At 65.2% G+C, this 15,241-nt stretch overlaps 2 protein-coding genes and 1 non-coding gene across 3 annotated transcripts; 1 reads left to right on the forward strand and 2 right to left on the reverse strand.

Moving 5' to 3' along the window:
• Positions 1–402: 402 nt before the first annotated feature.
• On the reverse strand, positions 403–10,411 carry NPR1 (natriuretic peptide receptor 1). Its single transcript, XM_032713186.1, has 21 exons — positions 9,684–10,411; positions 7,439–7,638; positions 6,800–6,913; positions 6,355–6,490; positions 6,000–6,091; positions 5,778–5,913; positions 5,612–5,696; positions 5,415–5,535; positions 4,809–4,883; positions 4,646–4,723; positions 4,304–4,408; positions 4,152–4,223; positions 3,631–3,790; positions 3,396–3,551; positions 3,005–3,173; positions 2,745–2,891; positions 1,995–2,187; positions 1,412–1,586; positions 1,126–1,224; positions 953–1,044; positions 403–713 (listed from the first exon to the last, which is right to left on the reverse strand). The coding sequence occupies exons 1-21, from the start codon at positions 10,390–10,392 to the stop codon at positions 651–653; spliced, it is 3,177 nt and encodes a 1,058-aa protein (XP_032569077.1). The 5' UTR covers positions 10,393–10,411; the 3' UTR covers positions 403–650.
• Positions 10,412–11,289: 878 nt separating this feature from the next.
• On the reverse strand, positions 11,290–11,361 carry TRNAM-CAU. The gene has a single exon. It is a non-coding gene; the product is annotated as a tRNA-Met (tRNA).
• A 176-nt stretch (positions 11,362–11,537) lies between these two features.
• Positions 11,538–15,231, forward strand: ILF2 (interleukin enhancer binding factor 2). The gene is made up of 14 exons (XM_032712952.1): positions 11,538–11,614; positions 11,889–11,930; positions 12,121–12,163; positions 12,775–12,879; positions 13,078–13,155; positions 13,353–13,455; positions 13,542–13,607; positions 13,698–13,814; positions 13,924–14,002; positions 14,109–14,196; positions 14,314–14,375; positions 14,535–14,649; positions 14,725–14,815; positions 14,977–15,231. Exons 1-14 carry the CDS (start codon positions 11,610–11,612, stop codon positions 15,135–15,137), a joined length of 1,155 nt encoding a protein of 384 aa, XP_032568843.1. The 5' UTR covers positions 11,538–11,609; the 3' UTR covers positions 15,138–15,231.
• Positions 15,232–15,241: the final 10 nt, after the last annotated feature.

Below are 15,241 nucleotides of genomic sequence, written 5' to 3' on the forward strand. Positions count from 1 at the left end.
GTTTGGGCGGGAGGAGGCTCCGCCCGCCCGCGCGCGGGGTGAGCAGCGGGAACCACCGGGAACCACCGGGATCCACCGGGAACCCCCCGGACATCAGTGACCCCCCCCCCCGGGACCCCACTGAGAACCCCCTGGACCTCCGGGACCTCCCGACCCTCCAGGAACCTCCCGGGAAGCCCCCGGGAACCCCCGAGCAATCCGGGAATCCCCCGGTACCTCCCCGGGAACCGCCCCCGGGATCCCCTCGGACACGAGGGACCCCCCGGGACCCCCCCGAGACCTCTCGATCCCCCCCAACCCTCCACTCGGGGATGCCCCCGGAGCCATCCGCACTCCCAGTTGGACCCCGGTGCGGGGGGGACCCCCCAGAGACCCCATTGAGACCCCCCAGAGACCCCCGAGTGCGTCCACAGCAGCTTTATTACAAAAATTAGAGCTCTCGTGCCCCCCCGGGGGGCGGGGGGAGCCCCCAAGGGCCCCCCAGCCCCTCTCCGTGTCCCCCCACCTCCCCGTGTCCCCGCTGGTGCCCGCGGGGTGCTGGGCGTCCTCTCCGAGGCCGGTTTGGGGGGTCCCCAGCCCCCGGCCAGAAGGGGAGGCTGTGGCCGGGGGTCCTGGGGGTCCGAGTGGTGTTTTTGGGGTGCGGGGGGGGGTCACCCCCGGGTGCCGCTCCCACGCTCCCCCAGGAGCCAGTAGGTCCTGAGCTTCCCCTTGCCCTGGGAGAGGGGGGGTCAGGGGAGAGGCCAAGATTTGGGGTGCAAGGGGGAGGATTGTCCGGGGTGGACATCACCCCAAGGTTTGGGGTGCAGGGGGGAGTGAAGGGGGGGCATTGCCCCAGGGGTTTGAGGTGTGGGGGGTCCCCATTGGGGGTCCATTGAGGGGGGCTGGGGCAGTTTGGGGGAGTCAGGGAAGTCTGAGGGGAGGGTGGGGCAGTTTTGGGGGGGTCGGGGCTCACCTTCATCTCCACGTCCCCCCTGAGCTCCAGCTCAAAGCACCCGAATTCCTCCAGCACCGCCTTGGTCACCCCCGAGATGTGGATCTTCAGGGCTGGGGGGGGAGGGACCCTCAGCACCCCCGGGTGTCCCCCAGACCCCCCCCAGCCTCCAGCAACCCCCTGGCCCTCCCGACCTTCCCCGTTGGACTCCATCCGTGATGCCGTGTTCACCGTGTCCCCGAACAGGCAGTACCGCGGCATCTTCAGCCCCACGACCCCCGCACACACCGGACCTGTGGGGACAGCGTCAGACCCCTGGCCCGTCCCCATGTCCCTGTCCCCGCACACACCGGGCCTGTGGGGACAGCATGAGACCCCTGGCCCCATCCCTGACCCGTGTGGATGCCCTGTCCCTGTATCCCTGTCCCATCCCTGACCCGTGTGGATGCCCTGTCCCTGTATCCCTGTCCCATCCCTGACCCGTGTGGATGCCGATGCGCAGCTCCAGCTGCTGCCCCGGCCGGTGGCGGATGCGGAAGGAGCGCACGGCGTCGAGCAGGGCCAGGGCCATCCGGGCCACCTCCCGCGCGTGGAGCTTCCCGTTCCGCACCGGCAGCCCCGACACCACCATGTAGGCATCACCTATGGTCTCCACCTGTGGGAACATGGGGACATCAGGGATATTCCTGTGTGGGAAAGGGTGTTCAGGCCTTGGCAGGGGCTGCCCAGGGAGGTGGGGGAGTCCCCAGCCCTGGAGGTGCCCAGGGGAGGACTGGACGTGGCACTGAGTGCTCTGGGCTGGGGGACAAGGTGGGGATGGGGCACAGGCTGGACTCCATGGGCTGGGAGGGCTTTTCCAACCTTAGGGAATTCTGGGACTCTGTGATTGTGGGATTTTGGGATTCTGGGATTCAGTAATTGTGGGATTCCGTTATTCTGAGATTCCAAGATTTTGTTATTCTGAGATTTTTGTGATTCTGGCATTTTGTGATTCTGGAATTCCAGGACCCTGGGACTTTGGGATTCCAAGACTCCCTGACCCCCTGATTCCAAGCCCCCTGACCTTGTAGACGTCGAAGTTGTCGATGATGGCGTCGAAACAGGTGTAGAGGTCGTTGAGCAGCGTCACCACCTGCATGGGGGTGCTCTGGGCCGACAGCGCCGTGAAGCCCACGATGTCGCTGAAGTAGATGGTGACGCTGTCAAACGCCTCTGCCTGCACTGTCTCCCCACGCTTGAGCTGCTCCGCCACTGAGCTGGGGGGACACGGTGGGGTCAGGGGGCACACAGCACCCCCACGGACCTTCCCAGGCACGGGCAGAGGGACACGGCTCCCCTGTGTGGGGGTAAGGGGTGGGGATGGGGACACAACTCCCTCAGACACTCCTGGATGTGAGGGTAAGAGGGGGATACAACATCCCCAGACCCTCTTGGAGGGGGTAAGGGGGTGGTGACCCCCACAGACCTTCCCAGATGGGGGTAAGAGGGGGACACAAACCCCCCCAGACCCTCCTGAGAGAGCCACGTGGGAGTCCTTGGGGTCCCCAGCCCCTCCAAACATCCCTAACCCCAAACCACTGGGAGGTCCTTGGAGTCCCCAGGGTGTTCCCAGCCCCCCCCATTCCCAGGCCATGTTCGGGTCCTTGGGGTCCCCAACCCACACAGGGACCTGTGTTCCCCACCCCCCCCAATCCCACAGGACACCCACAGGGGACCCCAGGCCAGAGTTGCCTTTGGGGTGCTCAGGGGTGGGGGGGGTGCAGGCAGGGCTGAGACCCCCCCGGCTGCCCCCTGGAGCCCCCCAGGTGCTCACTGGGGCAGGATCTGGTAGAGCAGGGCCTCGGCCTTGCGCTTCTCCTCCAGGTAGGCCTGGGTCCGCTCCTCCACCAGCTCCTCCAGGTTGTTGGCGTATTGCTCCATGCGGGACAGCAGGTTGTCCAGGATGTTGCTGCTGCTCTCCCTGCAGGCACGGGGTCAACACCCACCCTGGGACCCTTCCCAGGGTCAACACCCACCCAGAGACCCTCTCTGGGGGTCACCCCTCGCCCTCAGGGCTGAAGGAGGCGGAGGCACCTGTTGAACTTGCGGAGCTGGACCTTGATCTGGTTGAAGTCGGGGCGCTCCAGGGCGTCCTCGGCCCAGCAGTGCTGCATGAGCTGCCCCAACTCCTCCATGTGGCACCCGACGTTGGCCGAAGGCCGGAAGCTCGGCCGCTCCCCGCTCTTCACGCGCTCGATGATCTCTGCGAGGCCAACAACCCATCAGCAGGTCCAATAACTCATTGGCAGGTTCAAGAACCCATCATCTGCTCCAAACACCCACCAATGTGTCCAAGAACCCATTAACAGCTCCAAATACACACCAACGGGTCCAACCATCCATTAACAGATCCCACCTCAAGTCCAACCAGCCACCAACAGCTCCCAACCCCATTGCCCGACCCCCCCGCAGCCCCCGTGCCCACCTTTGGGGCTGAGGTCCACGCCCTCCACGTAGAAGACGCCGTTGCGCAGGGCGATCTCCTGCAGGATGATCCCGAAGCTGTAGACGTCGCCCTTCTGTGTCCCCCGTGACGGCGGCTCCTCCATCCGCAGCAGCTCCGGTGCCGTCCAAAGCTTCTCTGCGGCACCGGGGAGGGGGCTCAGGAGGGGCGGGACCCCAAGGGGGGAGAGGGCACGGGGGGCGCGGGGGGGTCTCACTGGCGAAGAGCGCGTGGGTGTCGTCGCCGTCGGGGGCCGCGCGGAAGCTCTCCAGCCCGTAGTCCGTGATCTTGAGCACGAAGCGGGAATCGACCACGCAGTTGGAGGACTTGAGGTTCCCGTGGGACACGATGACCCCGTTGTGCAGGAACTGCATCCCCTGAAGAGGAGCAGGGAGATGGGGGCTGGATAGTCCTCCCCACCCTGGAGGATGGGGGGCCCTTGTGGGGTGGGGGATTCCAGGAGGATGGGGTATCCCCATGGGATGGGGGACTCCTGTGGGATGGGGGACCTCCATGGGATGGAGGAGCCCGATGGGATGAAGGATCCATGTGGGACGGGGGAGCCCTGTGGGATTGGGGACCACCACGGGATGTGTGACCCCCATGGAATAGGGATTCCCATGGGAAGGGGGATCCTCCCTATCCTTTCCCTATCCCCCAGGTGGGCACGGGAATGCAGGACCCTAATGGAGGGAGGACCCTCGTGGGATGGGGACCCCCCCCGAGCAGTGTCAATACCTTTACGATGTCGTGGGTGAGGGAGTAGCGGAACATCCAGTCCAGGGTGATGCTCTCGTTCTCCAGGATGTCCTGGGGGGGGTTCAGGGGGGTCAGGGGTGTCTCGGGGGGGGGGTCTCTCACCCCTGCCCCCCTGGCAGCCTCCCCTGTACCTGGAGGCTCCCGCGGGGGCAGTACTCGGTCAGGATGCAGATGTTGGGGGGGTCGGTGCAGGCACCGATGAACCGGGTCAGGTGCTCGTTCTGCACATCCCGCATCTGGGGGGGACAGGGGGTGGCACGGGGTTCCTGCTGCCCCCACCCACCGGGCTGGGCTCCCCTCCCCTACTGGGAGTCACCCCTGCCTTGTTGGGGGTCACTCTCTGTCCCCCTGGCGGTCACCCCTCTCGTTGGGGGTCACCCTTGTTGAGGGCCACCCTCACCCCATTGGGGTCACTCCCTGCCCCATTGGGGGTCATCCCGACCCCACTGGGGTCCCCCCCGGGGGTCACGTACGTGCTTCAGCTCGAACAGGACCTTCCTCGTGAGCTCGATGCGTTTGCGGTTCAGGTGCTTCACGGCCACCAGATTACCCTGGGGGGACATGGGGGATGAGGGACAGGGGGCAGTGGGTGGGACCCGGGGCAGTGGGTGCCACGCCTGGTCCCCCACCCCCTACCTTGTAATAGGCTGTCTTGGCGTAGACCTGGAAGTGCCCCTCCGTGGTCATCAACGAGCCGTAGTTGGAGCCTCTCTGAGGGGAGAGGGGGGGTTAAGCCTGGTACCCCCCAGTACCCCGGTTCCTGACAGGGCTGTGGGGTGACCCTGCTCCCCCCAGTCCAATCCCAGTCCCCAGGCAGGGCTGTGGGGTGACCCCAGTCCCCGAGCAGGGATGTGGGGTGACCCAGGTCCCTCTTGGTCCCTGAGCAGGTCCATGGGGTGACCCCGATCCCCTGGGCCCCAGCCCTCAAGTGGGGACATGGGGTCACCCCGGTCCCCCCAAAGCCTGGACCCCAGTGGGATTGTGGGATGAGCTCAGTGCCCCTGATGCTGGTTCCCAAGCAGGGCCATGAGGTGACCAAAATCCCCCTGGTCCCCGAGCAGAGCCATGGGGCGACCCCTGTGTCCACTCTCATCCCCCAGCAGAGCTGTGGGGTGACTCCTGTGTCCACTCCCATCCCTCAGCAGAGCCGTGGGGTGACTCCTGTGTCCACTCCCATCCCTCAGCGGAGCCGTGGGGTGACCCCGTGCCCGTCCCTGTCCCTGTGGTGCCCGTGGTGCCCACCAGGGACAGGGTGAGTTTGCTGCCAGCGCTCCTCAGGTGCTTCTCCAGGCTGCTCATCTGCACGTCCTCCCAGCGCACCCTCCACAGCTCCGCCGCCAGCTCCTTCTCCAGCTGCAGCTTCCTGTGCCAGGGGGGGCCTGTGAGACCCTAACCAGCACCCCCCCCGGTCCTCCCGGGCCCCCCCAAAGCCCCCTGACCTGTAGATGAAGAAGGAGGTGACGGCGATGGCCAGGAGGATCAGGCTGACCACGAGCGACAGCACCTCCAGCGTAGACAGAGTGGCTGTGCAGGGACAGGGGGGTGCTGAGGGGCTGGGGGGGGCAGGGTGGGGGTGTCAGGGCCTGTGCCCCCCCCCAGCCTCACCTTGGCGGCACAGGGGATCACTGTGGTCAAATCCACAGGGAGGGACGTCGGACGGGACCACGTTCCCTGGCCAGTGGATCTCCCGGCCCGGCACCATCTGGATCTTCTTGGTGGTGCCATTGTAGTTGGCCACGATCTTTGGGGTGGGGGGGAGAGAAAAGGGTGGGAAGGAGCCCCCAGACCCTTCCTTGGGACTGACCCCCCCCAGGTGCCAGGGCTCACCTGGAATTCCCCCCGTGTGGGGTCCATGTCCCATAGGGAATAGTCGCTCTCCCGGTCCCCATTCTCGTCGATCTTCAGGAACCCAGTGACACCTGGGGGGGAGGGACGGGAGGGTTTGGGGGGGACCTTGGGGACTGTGAGGGGGGCTCTGATCCCAAAATATCATCCTGGCAAGGGGGCAGGTGGGGGACTGGCAGGTGGCACCTGACTGGGATGGGTTGGAAAGGGGATGGGGACAGGACATGGATGAGGATGGAGATGAGAATAGGGAAAGGACAGGGAGGGGATAGGGATGGGGCCAGGGACAAGGATGGGATGGGGATGGGGACAGGGAGGGGATGGGGCCGGGCCTGACCATAGAAGGTGCGGTTCCACATCTGCCGGGTGACGGCCGAGGCATCAGCGACGGAGCCACCGTGCTCCAGGGTCTCATTGAGGGCCTGGGCATAGAGCAGGACCCCGTCGTGGAAGGCAGCGGCAATGAAGTTCATCTGGGGGGACAGGGATGGCTTGGGGATGGCTCAGGGACGGGGCACAGCTGGGGGGCCTGCTTCCCTTCCCCCGGCTCCATCCCATGTCCCTTGTCCCCTTGTCCTCAGCTCCATCCTACGTCCCTTGTCCCCTCATCCCCAGCTCCATCCCATGTCCCTTGTCCCCTCACCCCCAGCTCCATCCAGTGTCCTCTCATTCCCACCTCCCTTGCCCTTTCCCCTTGCTCCCATCTCCCTGCTGTGCCCCCAGCCTGGTGCCCCCTGTCATTCCCCCCATTCCCACCATTCCCACGGTTCCCCTGGTCCCACCAGTCCGTCCTTCATGGAGAAGTTGAAGTGCTGCTGGGCTTCGTCCCGCAGGCGCCGCAGGAAGGGCCGGTACTCGGGGTTCTGGGGCTCCGTGTACGTGATGATGGTCACGGCCTGGGGGGACACAGCTGAGGAGGACTGGCAGACAAGTGCCCACCCCGGGGGGGGGACCCTGTGCCCACCCTGGTGTCCCCATGCCCACCCGTGCGCGTCCCCGGTGTCCCCGTACCCTCCCTGGTGTCCCCGTGCCCTCCCTGGTGTCCCCGTGCCCTCCCTGGTGTTCCTGTGCCCTCCCTGGTGTCCCCATGCCCACCCTGGTGTCCCCCTACCCACCCTGGTGTCCCCGTACCCTCCCTGGTGTCCCCGTGCCCACCCTGGTGTCCCCATACCCTCCCTGGTGTCCCCATGCCCACCCTGGTGTCCTTGTGCCCACTCTGGTGTCCCCGTGCCCACTCTGGTATCCCTGTGCCCACTCTGGTATCCCTGTGCCCACCCTGGTGTCCCTGTGCCCTCCCTGGTGTCCCCGTGCCCACCCTGGTGTCCCCGTGCCCACTCTGGTGTCCCTGTGCCCTCCCTGGTGTCCCTGTGCCCACCCTGGTGTCCCCGTGCCCCCCCGGGGGATCCCCGTGCCCGGCTCACCTCGAAGGCGCGGCGGGCGCGGGGGTCGTGGTGGTCGCCGCGGTGCCAGGGCCGGCGGGGGTCGGGGAAGTGCCCCCCCTGCAGACTGGCGCCGAAGGTGTCGATGTAGAAGAAGGCGAAGTCGCCCCCCGTGAGCCCCTCGAGCTCCGCCTGCAGCAGCAGCTCCCGCAGCGTGTCCGGGGCACAGCAGACGTACACGACTGGGGGGGCACGGCCTTGGCACCGGGACCCCCGAGAGCCCCGGGACCCCCGATAGACAGCCCTGGGACTCCTCACAGCCCGTCCCCCCCTCCCCCCCCCGACAGCTCCGGGACCCCCGGCAGCCCCCAGAGACCACGGGACACCCCGACTCCATGTCCCGGGGATCCCCGGTTATTGCATGATATGGGCCTGAGACCCCCCAACATCCCTGGGAGACCCCAGGAGCCCCCAGCCCCATGTCCTGGGGGTCCCCAGTTATTGTGTGACGTGAGCCCCAGCCCCCCAACATCCCTGGGACCCCCCGGGAGCCCCCAGCCCCACACGGGGGGGTCCGTGGTTATTATGTGACAGCCTGTGGGCTGTGCTGCCCCCGGGCCGGGGGGTCCCGACCCCTGTGCCGCCCCCCCCATGTCGTGCCTGGCGCTGCCCTCGGCGCCAGGCCGAGGTTTCCTGTTTTCCCGACTCCGTTTCCTCCTCCCCGCGGCCCCGATGGATTCTCGGCGACACCGGGACCCCGGCGGTGCCACCCCCGCGGCACCAGCCGTGCCACCCCCCGGCACCCCAAAATACACCCCTGGGGCTGAGCACCCACCCCCCACCCCTTGTCCTGTGTCACCTGGAGCTGTGAGACCCCAAAATACACCCCCGGGGCTGAGCACCCACCGCCAACCCTGCGTCCTGTGTCACCTGGGGCTGTGAGACCCCAAAATACACCCCCGGGGCTGAGCACCCACTGCCAACCCTGTGTCCTGTGTCACCCGGGACTGTGAGACCCCCAAATACACCCCCAGGGCTGAGCACTCACCCCCACCCTCCTGTGCCAGCCCCGTGTCACCCGGGGCTGCCCCACGGGAAAGGTCGGAGCTGCCCCGGGACCACCGGGATGGGGACGGTGCTCGGCAGCTCCCGGGGAGGACACGGCACAGGGAGGGGGTCTGGAGGGACTCGAGGGGGTTCACGGTAGGGTGGGGGCAGAGTACATGTGTGTGAGTGTGCAGGGCAGCTGTGCACGGCCGAGAACACACGTGAACACATGTGTACAGCCGTGTAGTGCCAGAACACCTGTGCTCAGCCGTGAACACGTGTGAACAGACGTGTAAAGTTGGGCACAGCTGTGTACAGCTGTGAGAGCCGTGAGCAGCCGTGCACAGCCAGGGACACCCGTGTACTGCTGTGCACACCCATGTGCGGCCATGAACACCTGTGTACAGCCATGAACACCCGTGTACAGCCATGAACACCCATGTAAAGTTGTGCACACCCATGTAGGGCCATGAACAACCATGAACACAGGTGTGGAGCTGTGTAGAGCTGTGCACACCCATGAACACCCATGTACAGCCATGTGTGGCCATGAACACCTGTGAACACCCGTGAACACCTGTGAACACCTGTGTACAGCTGTGAACAGCCATGAACAGCTATGTACAGCTGAGCAAAGCCATGTACTGCTGTGAACACCTTGTGCACAGCCATGAGAACCCATGTAAAGCCATGAACACCCGTGAAACCTTGTGCACACCCATGTCCAGCCATGAACAGCCATGTAAAGCTGTGCACAGCCGGGCACAACCATGTACTGCTGTGCACACCCATGTATGGTTGTGAACACCCCTGTAAAGCCGTGCCGAGCTGGGCACACCCATGTGCACCCGTGTGGAGCTGTGCCCACCCGTGACGAGCCACACACTGCCCCGTCCCCCTCCCTCTCCCCCTCCTCGTCCTCCTCCCTGTCCAAGTGTCCTCCTCTCCACCTTGCTGTCCCCCTCCCCATCCCACTGTCCTCTTTCTATCCTGGTGTCCCCTTCCCACCCCACTGTCCCCTTCCTATCCTGATGTCCCCTTCCCATCCCACTGTCCCCTTCCCATCCCACTGTCCCACTCTCATCCCGGTGTCCTCCTCCCCGTCCCAGTTTCCCTTTCCCACCCTGGGGTCCCTTTCCCCTCCCAGTGTCCCCCTCCCCACCCCACTGTCCCTTTCCCACCCCGCTGTCCCCCTCCCGCTCCAGTGTCCCCATCTCAGTGCCCCCTCCCTGTCACTCACTGCGCCCCTTGGCCTTGATCTCCTGGATGACGAAGGAGAAGTTGCCGCTGTCTTGGAACACGACGTCCATGACCGTGAGGTTGCGCAGGGTGGGCAGCTGGACGTACAAGCCCTCGGCGGCGAAGAAGCAGGGCCGGTCGTCCACCCTCTCGTCCCAGTACACGAGCAGCGCCCGGCGCGTCCAGTTGAAGCGGCGGTGGAGCCGCACGCCCAGCTCGCCCAGTTTGCGGTGGCTGGGGCCGGCGCGCGTGGTCAGCGCGAACTCCTCGCGCTTGTCGTCGAAGCCGTGGGCCTCGGCCCCCGCCGTGACCAGCGGCAGCCGCCAGTGGCTGGTGAACCGGGCCACGGGCGCTGCCGTGTACACGCACCCGGGGCCCACGAAGGCGGCGGGGTGGTGGGCCAGGCGCAGGTCGACGGCGGCCAACGGCGCGGCCATCTCGGAGCACACGCCGTGCCGGTCCTCGCTGTCGCCGAACACCCAGCGGAGCGTGAAGCCGGGCAGCAGATCCCGCCGGGAGTTGACGGTGGCCACGGCCAAGCGCACGGCGGGGCCCACGCGCGGCCAAGCCCAGGGGTAGGTGAGGTTGTGCCGGGGCAGCACCACGGCGAGGGTCAGCACGGCGTTCCCGGGGGTGGTCCCGGGGGGCGTCGGGCTCGGGGTCGCCGCGGCCGCGCCGAGGAGCAGGGCCAGCGCCAGCGCCGCCAGCATCGCCCACGGACGGTGGCAGAGTGGCAGAGTGGCAGAGTGGCGTGTCCCCCCTCCCACGGCGGGGCTGAGCCCTTCCTCGCCCCCCCCACTGGTGACACAAAGGGCCGTTATCATCCACACCGACCTTAACTCCTTCCTCGCCGCTCCCCCCGCGGCGCCTCGGGCGGGATGGGCGGTGCGCGGGGCCGCCCGCTGGCGGGGGGGGGATTCCCGCTCTCAGAGGGGTTCCCGGCCCCTGGAATGCGCCGCGATGTGTCCCCCTCCCCTCCCCGTGTCTTGTCGCGACCACCCGGGTGCTGCCGCTGACCCGCCCCACGACCGGACACGGGCACGAGTGAGGCGCTGAGACCCGATGAACTCGTCAGTGGGGCGGGGGATGTCCCAAAACGCGGCCCCCGCCCCGTCCCCGAGCGGCGCTGGAGCCTCCGGGCGGCCCCGGCCGAGGGGTCGTGGGGGGCTCGGGCATCTCTCGCCCCCCCTTTCCGCACCCGTCGGAGGTTCTGCCCCAAGGAGGGGTCGCCGCGACCCCACGGGAGTGGGGGGTGACCCCGGAGGTGCCACTCGGGGGGTCGCGCGGCTGCTGGTGACACTGAGGGTACTCGGGGGACACGCGCGGACGGGGACGCGCGCGGGGGTTGAGGACGCGCGTGGACGGGCACACAGGCAGATCCGGGGTGGTCCAAGCCCGGGACGGTCCAAGCCCTGGGACACGCGCAGCCCCCCGGGGACACCCTGAGCCCTCGGGTCTGACGACACACGTGACACCCGTTACCCCGCGATGCTCCGGGGCGGGACAAGCTGCAAAAAGTATTAAGAAGCATTAAAGTCGCCTTAAAGCGGCGGTAAAACCCGACGCGATCAACGAGATCACTGCTGAGGAAAAGAAAAAGTCAGCGCTAGCAGAGGATGGTTTCGATCCATCGACCTCTGGGTTATGGGCCCAGCACGCTCCCGCTGCGCCACTCTGCTGCTGCGCGCCGCTCCCCGGCCGCGGCGTAAGGCACCAACCCGCGCGCGCCCCATTCACGGACCCGGCGTCTCCCCGGCGGCCGCGCGCCGCTATTGGTGGTTTCCGCCTTAGATTGATGCGCAGCCAGACCAATGGAGAGCGGGGGAGTGGCGCCGGGAGGGCGGGCTGGCGGAGGGATGTGACCAATGGGAGGAGGGCTTGCTGCGGGGTCTGAGAGCGGCGGTTCATTGTTGGGAACGGCGGAGACATGAGGTGGGGGAAAACCGGGAATGGGGGGGGGGATACCGGGAATGGGGGGGATACCGGGAATGGGGGGGGGGGGACCAGGACCGGGACCGGGGGAGAACCGGGGGGTAAGCGGGACTGGGGGGACACCGGGACAGGGGGCGGCGGGATCGGGATGGAACCAGCGGGGGGACAGGACCGGGACCGGGAGGGGTAACGGGGAGCGGCGGGATGGGGTGTGTGGGGGTGGGACCGGGGGTCGCTCGGATCCCCCGTTATCGCTCCCGTTCTCTCCCCGCAGGGGTGACCGAGGCCGCGGCCGCGGCGGCCGCTTCGGATCCAGGGGAGTCCTGGGAATGCTTCGGATGCGGGGAGGGCGGTAGGGGGGTCCTGCGGGGGGGGGGCTCAGGTAACCCCCGGCCCTGCCGGGCCATCCCACGTGTCGTGACAGCGCTCTGTCGTGACAGGAGGGTGGGTTTGGGGGGGACAAAGCCCCGCCCAGAGAGTGAAGTGGGCTCTTCTCTCCCCTTTAGGTTCCGGCCCTTTGTGCCCCACATCCCCTTTGACTTCTATGTCGTGAGTAACCCCCGTTCCGAGGGGATCCAGGGGGGCTTTTCTGGGGATTGCCAGGGGTTTTCCAGCTTGAACGACCCCCCATCCCTGGTTTTGGGGGTTTGGCTTCTTGTGGTGGAGCTGAACTGAGCAAATCCCCTAAAAACCCCAGTATGGAGGATTTTATTCCTATTTGGAGTGGGATAAAGGGACAGAGTTGAGGGATAACACCACAAATCCTTCCAGGATCATTTTTTTGGGGGGATTATACCAGATCAATCCCTGGATTGAGGTTTGCCCCCCCTCTCCAACCCTCGGGGTGACCCCAATACCTGTCACCTCCTCTCCGGTGTCCTCTCGGTCCCGCAGCAACACCTGTTTCTCACCCATTCCAGGGAAAAATCATTCCCTCATCCCGAATTCCCTGAGTTTCTGCCCTTTAGGGATGTGATTCCAAGGCCCGGTAGCTGCAGATTTAATGAGTTAAATTATTAAATTAATTAATATAGTTAATGAAACCCTCTGAAGCTGCACAGGTGGGAGCTCCTGGACACTCATGGAGCTCCGGTAGGATCATGTGAACAGGGAATTGTGTTGGAAAGTAAAATTCCAGTGGGAATTTCATCTCATTCCAGTGTGAGATGGCCTTTCCTCGTGTCAAACCTGCAGCTGATGAGACAGCCTTCAGTGAGGCCCTGCTCAAGAGGAACCAGGACCTGGCTCCCACCGCTGCCGAGCAGGTGCCCAAAATTCCCTCAGATCCTTGGGATGGGTGTTGGAGAATCCAAAGTCCTTCAGGGACTCACAAGAGCAGCCTAAAAATGAATTAATTCTCTGGAATGAGCACCCAGGAGAAGCTTCTTGGATGATTTTGTGCCCTGCAAGTGGAATTGTTGAGGGGTTTTCCTGGATAATCCCCACCTCCTGTTCCTTCCCAGGCTTCCATCCTGTCCCTGGTGACCAAGATCAACAATGTCATTGACAACTTAATCGTGGCACCTGGAACCTTTGAAGTGGTGAGCCCAAAGTTGGGAAAAGAGCTCCGTGGGGAGATGATGGACTGGTGGGATTGGGAAAAGAGCGCCCTGGGGAGATGGTCCCTCACAAGGGCCCTGGTGGTCCTGGCCCAGGGCAGGTTAAGGATCAGTACTGAGCCCCCAAAATGCTGCACTGTGTGTTGAATTCCTGGGATTTGGGGTTGTCCTTCCCACAGCAAATTGAGGAGGTTCGCCAGGTGGGCTCCTACAAGAAGGGCACGATGACCACGGGGCACAACGTGGCTGATCTGGTGGTGATCCTGAAGATCCTGCCCACCTGTGAGTGCTGGCTGGATGGGATCAGGTGGGATCGGAGCAACTCCCAGCCCTGCTCCAACCCTTCTCCTTTTCCTTCTTTTCCCCAGTGGAAGCCGTGGCAGCCTTGGGGAACAAGGTGGTGGAGAGCCTGAGGGTGCAGGACCCCAGCGAAGGTGGGACCTCTGGAGCGATGCAGGCTGAGTTCCAGTGTTCCCAGGAGTTTTCCAGCCCCTCCATACGGAATTCCCGGTTTTCCCCCCCAGTGCTGACCATGCTGACCAACGAGACGGGCTTTGAGATCAGCTCAGCCGACGCCACGGTGAAGATCCTCATCACCACCGTGCCGCCCAACCTGCGCAAGCTGGACCCAGAGCTGCACCGTGAGGGCCCGGCCGTGCTTCCCACTGGGATCCGGGGCAGAGGGAGCGCCTGGTGCACCCTCCCTGTGCCTCTCTGGGTTGGTGAACCGGGACTTTGTGCTTCTTGCAGTGGACATCAAGGTGCTGCAGAGCGCCCTGGCCGCCATCCGGCACGCGCGGTGGTTCGAGGAGAATGCCTCGCAGTCCACGTGAGTTCCAAGGGAATCGTGGATCCAAGGATCATGGGTCTCCTTATGGAGAATGTGGAGTGGTGCTGGTGGTGCAGGACTGACTCTCCTCCTGCCTCTGCCCCAGGGTGAAGGTCTTGATCCGGCTGCTCAAGGACCTGAGGATCCGCTTCCCCGGCTTTGAGCCGCTCACGCCGTGGATCCTGGACCTGCTGGTGGGGGACGTGGATGTGGCGCTGATCCCGATCCCAATCCCAGTAGGGCTTGGGATTCTTACCCTGAGCTGAGATTCTTCCCTTCCTGCCCTAATTCCTCTGCCCTTCCCGTTCCAGGGGCACTACGCCGTGATGAACAACCCCACCCGGCAGCCCCTGGCTCTCAACATTGCCTACAGGTCAATCCCAGGGGATAAATTCCTGCTGTGGCTCTGTCTTCCCTGTAAAACCACTGGAGCGGTGCCTGGGAGATGAATCCAGCTCCTCCAGCTGGGAGCTGCTGGCTGTATTTTTTTGCTGGAATGCTCCAGTTTGAACCCGAAATGTCCCGTGTGCAGGCGCTGCCTCCAGATCCTGGCGGCCGGGCTCTTCCTGCCCGGATCCGTGGGCATCACGGATCCCTGTGAGAGCGGCAACTTCCGGGTGCACACGGTGATGACGCTGGAACAGCAGGTGAGGGGGGTCCCCGCAGGGGAGGGGATGCTCGGGGGGGTCCCTGTCCCTGCACTGACCCCTCCCCACCCCCAGGACATGGTGTGTTACACGGCCCAGACCCTCGTCCGCATCCTGTCCCATGGGGGCTACCGGAAAATCCTGGGACAGGAGGGAGATGCCAGCTGTGAGTGGGGGTGTCCCTGTGAGAATGGGGCTGGAATCCCAGGGGTGTCCGGGTGGGAATGGGGCTGGAATCCCAGGGGCGTTCAGGGGGGAATGGAGCTGGAATCCCGGGGGTATCCAGGTGGGAATGGGGCTGGAATCCAGCGCCACCTGTCGGGGCAGACCTGGCGTCCGAGATGTCCACGTGGGACGGGGTGATCGTGACACCCTCGGAGAAGGCGTACGAGAAACCCCCAGAGAAGAAGGAAGGGGAGGAGGAAGAGGAAAACCAGGAAGAGCCAGCAGCGGGAGAGGAGGAGGAGAGCATGGAGACCCAGGAGTGAGGGCACAGGGACACCTGGGGCAGGAGAGGGCCCCTGAGTTGGCCCCGTTCATGTTTTATAAGTTGCACATTAAAGTGTTCCCCCTTTCCAGTGAGTCCTGGTCG

This window comes from Chiroxiphia lanceolata, chromosome 29 (assembly GCF_009829145.1).
Source record: "Chiroxiphia lanceolata isolate bChiLan1 chromosome 29, bChiLan1.pri, whole genome shotgun sequence".
NCBI lineage: Eukaryota > Metazoa > Chordata > Aves > Passeriformes > Pipridae > Chiroxiphia > Chiroxiphia lanceolata.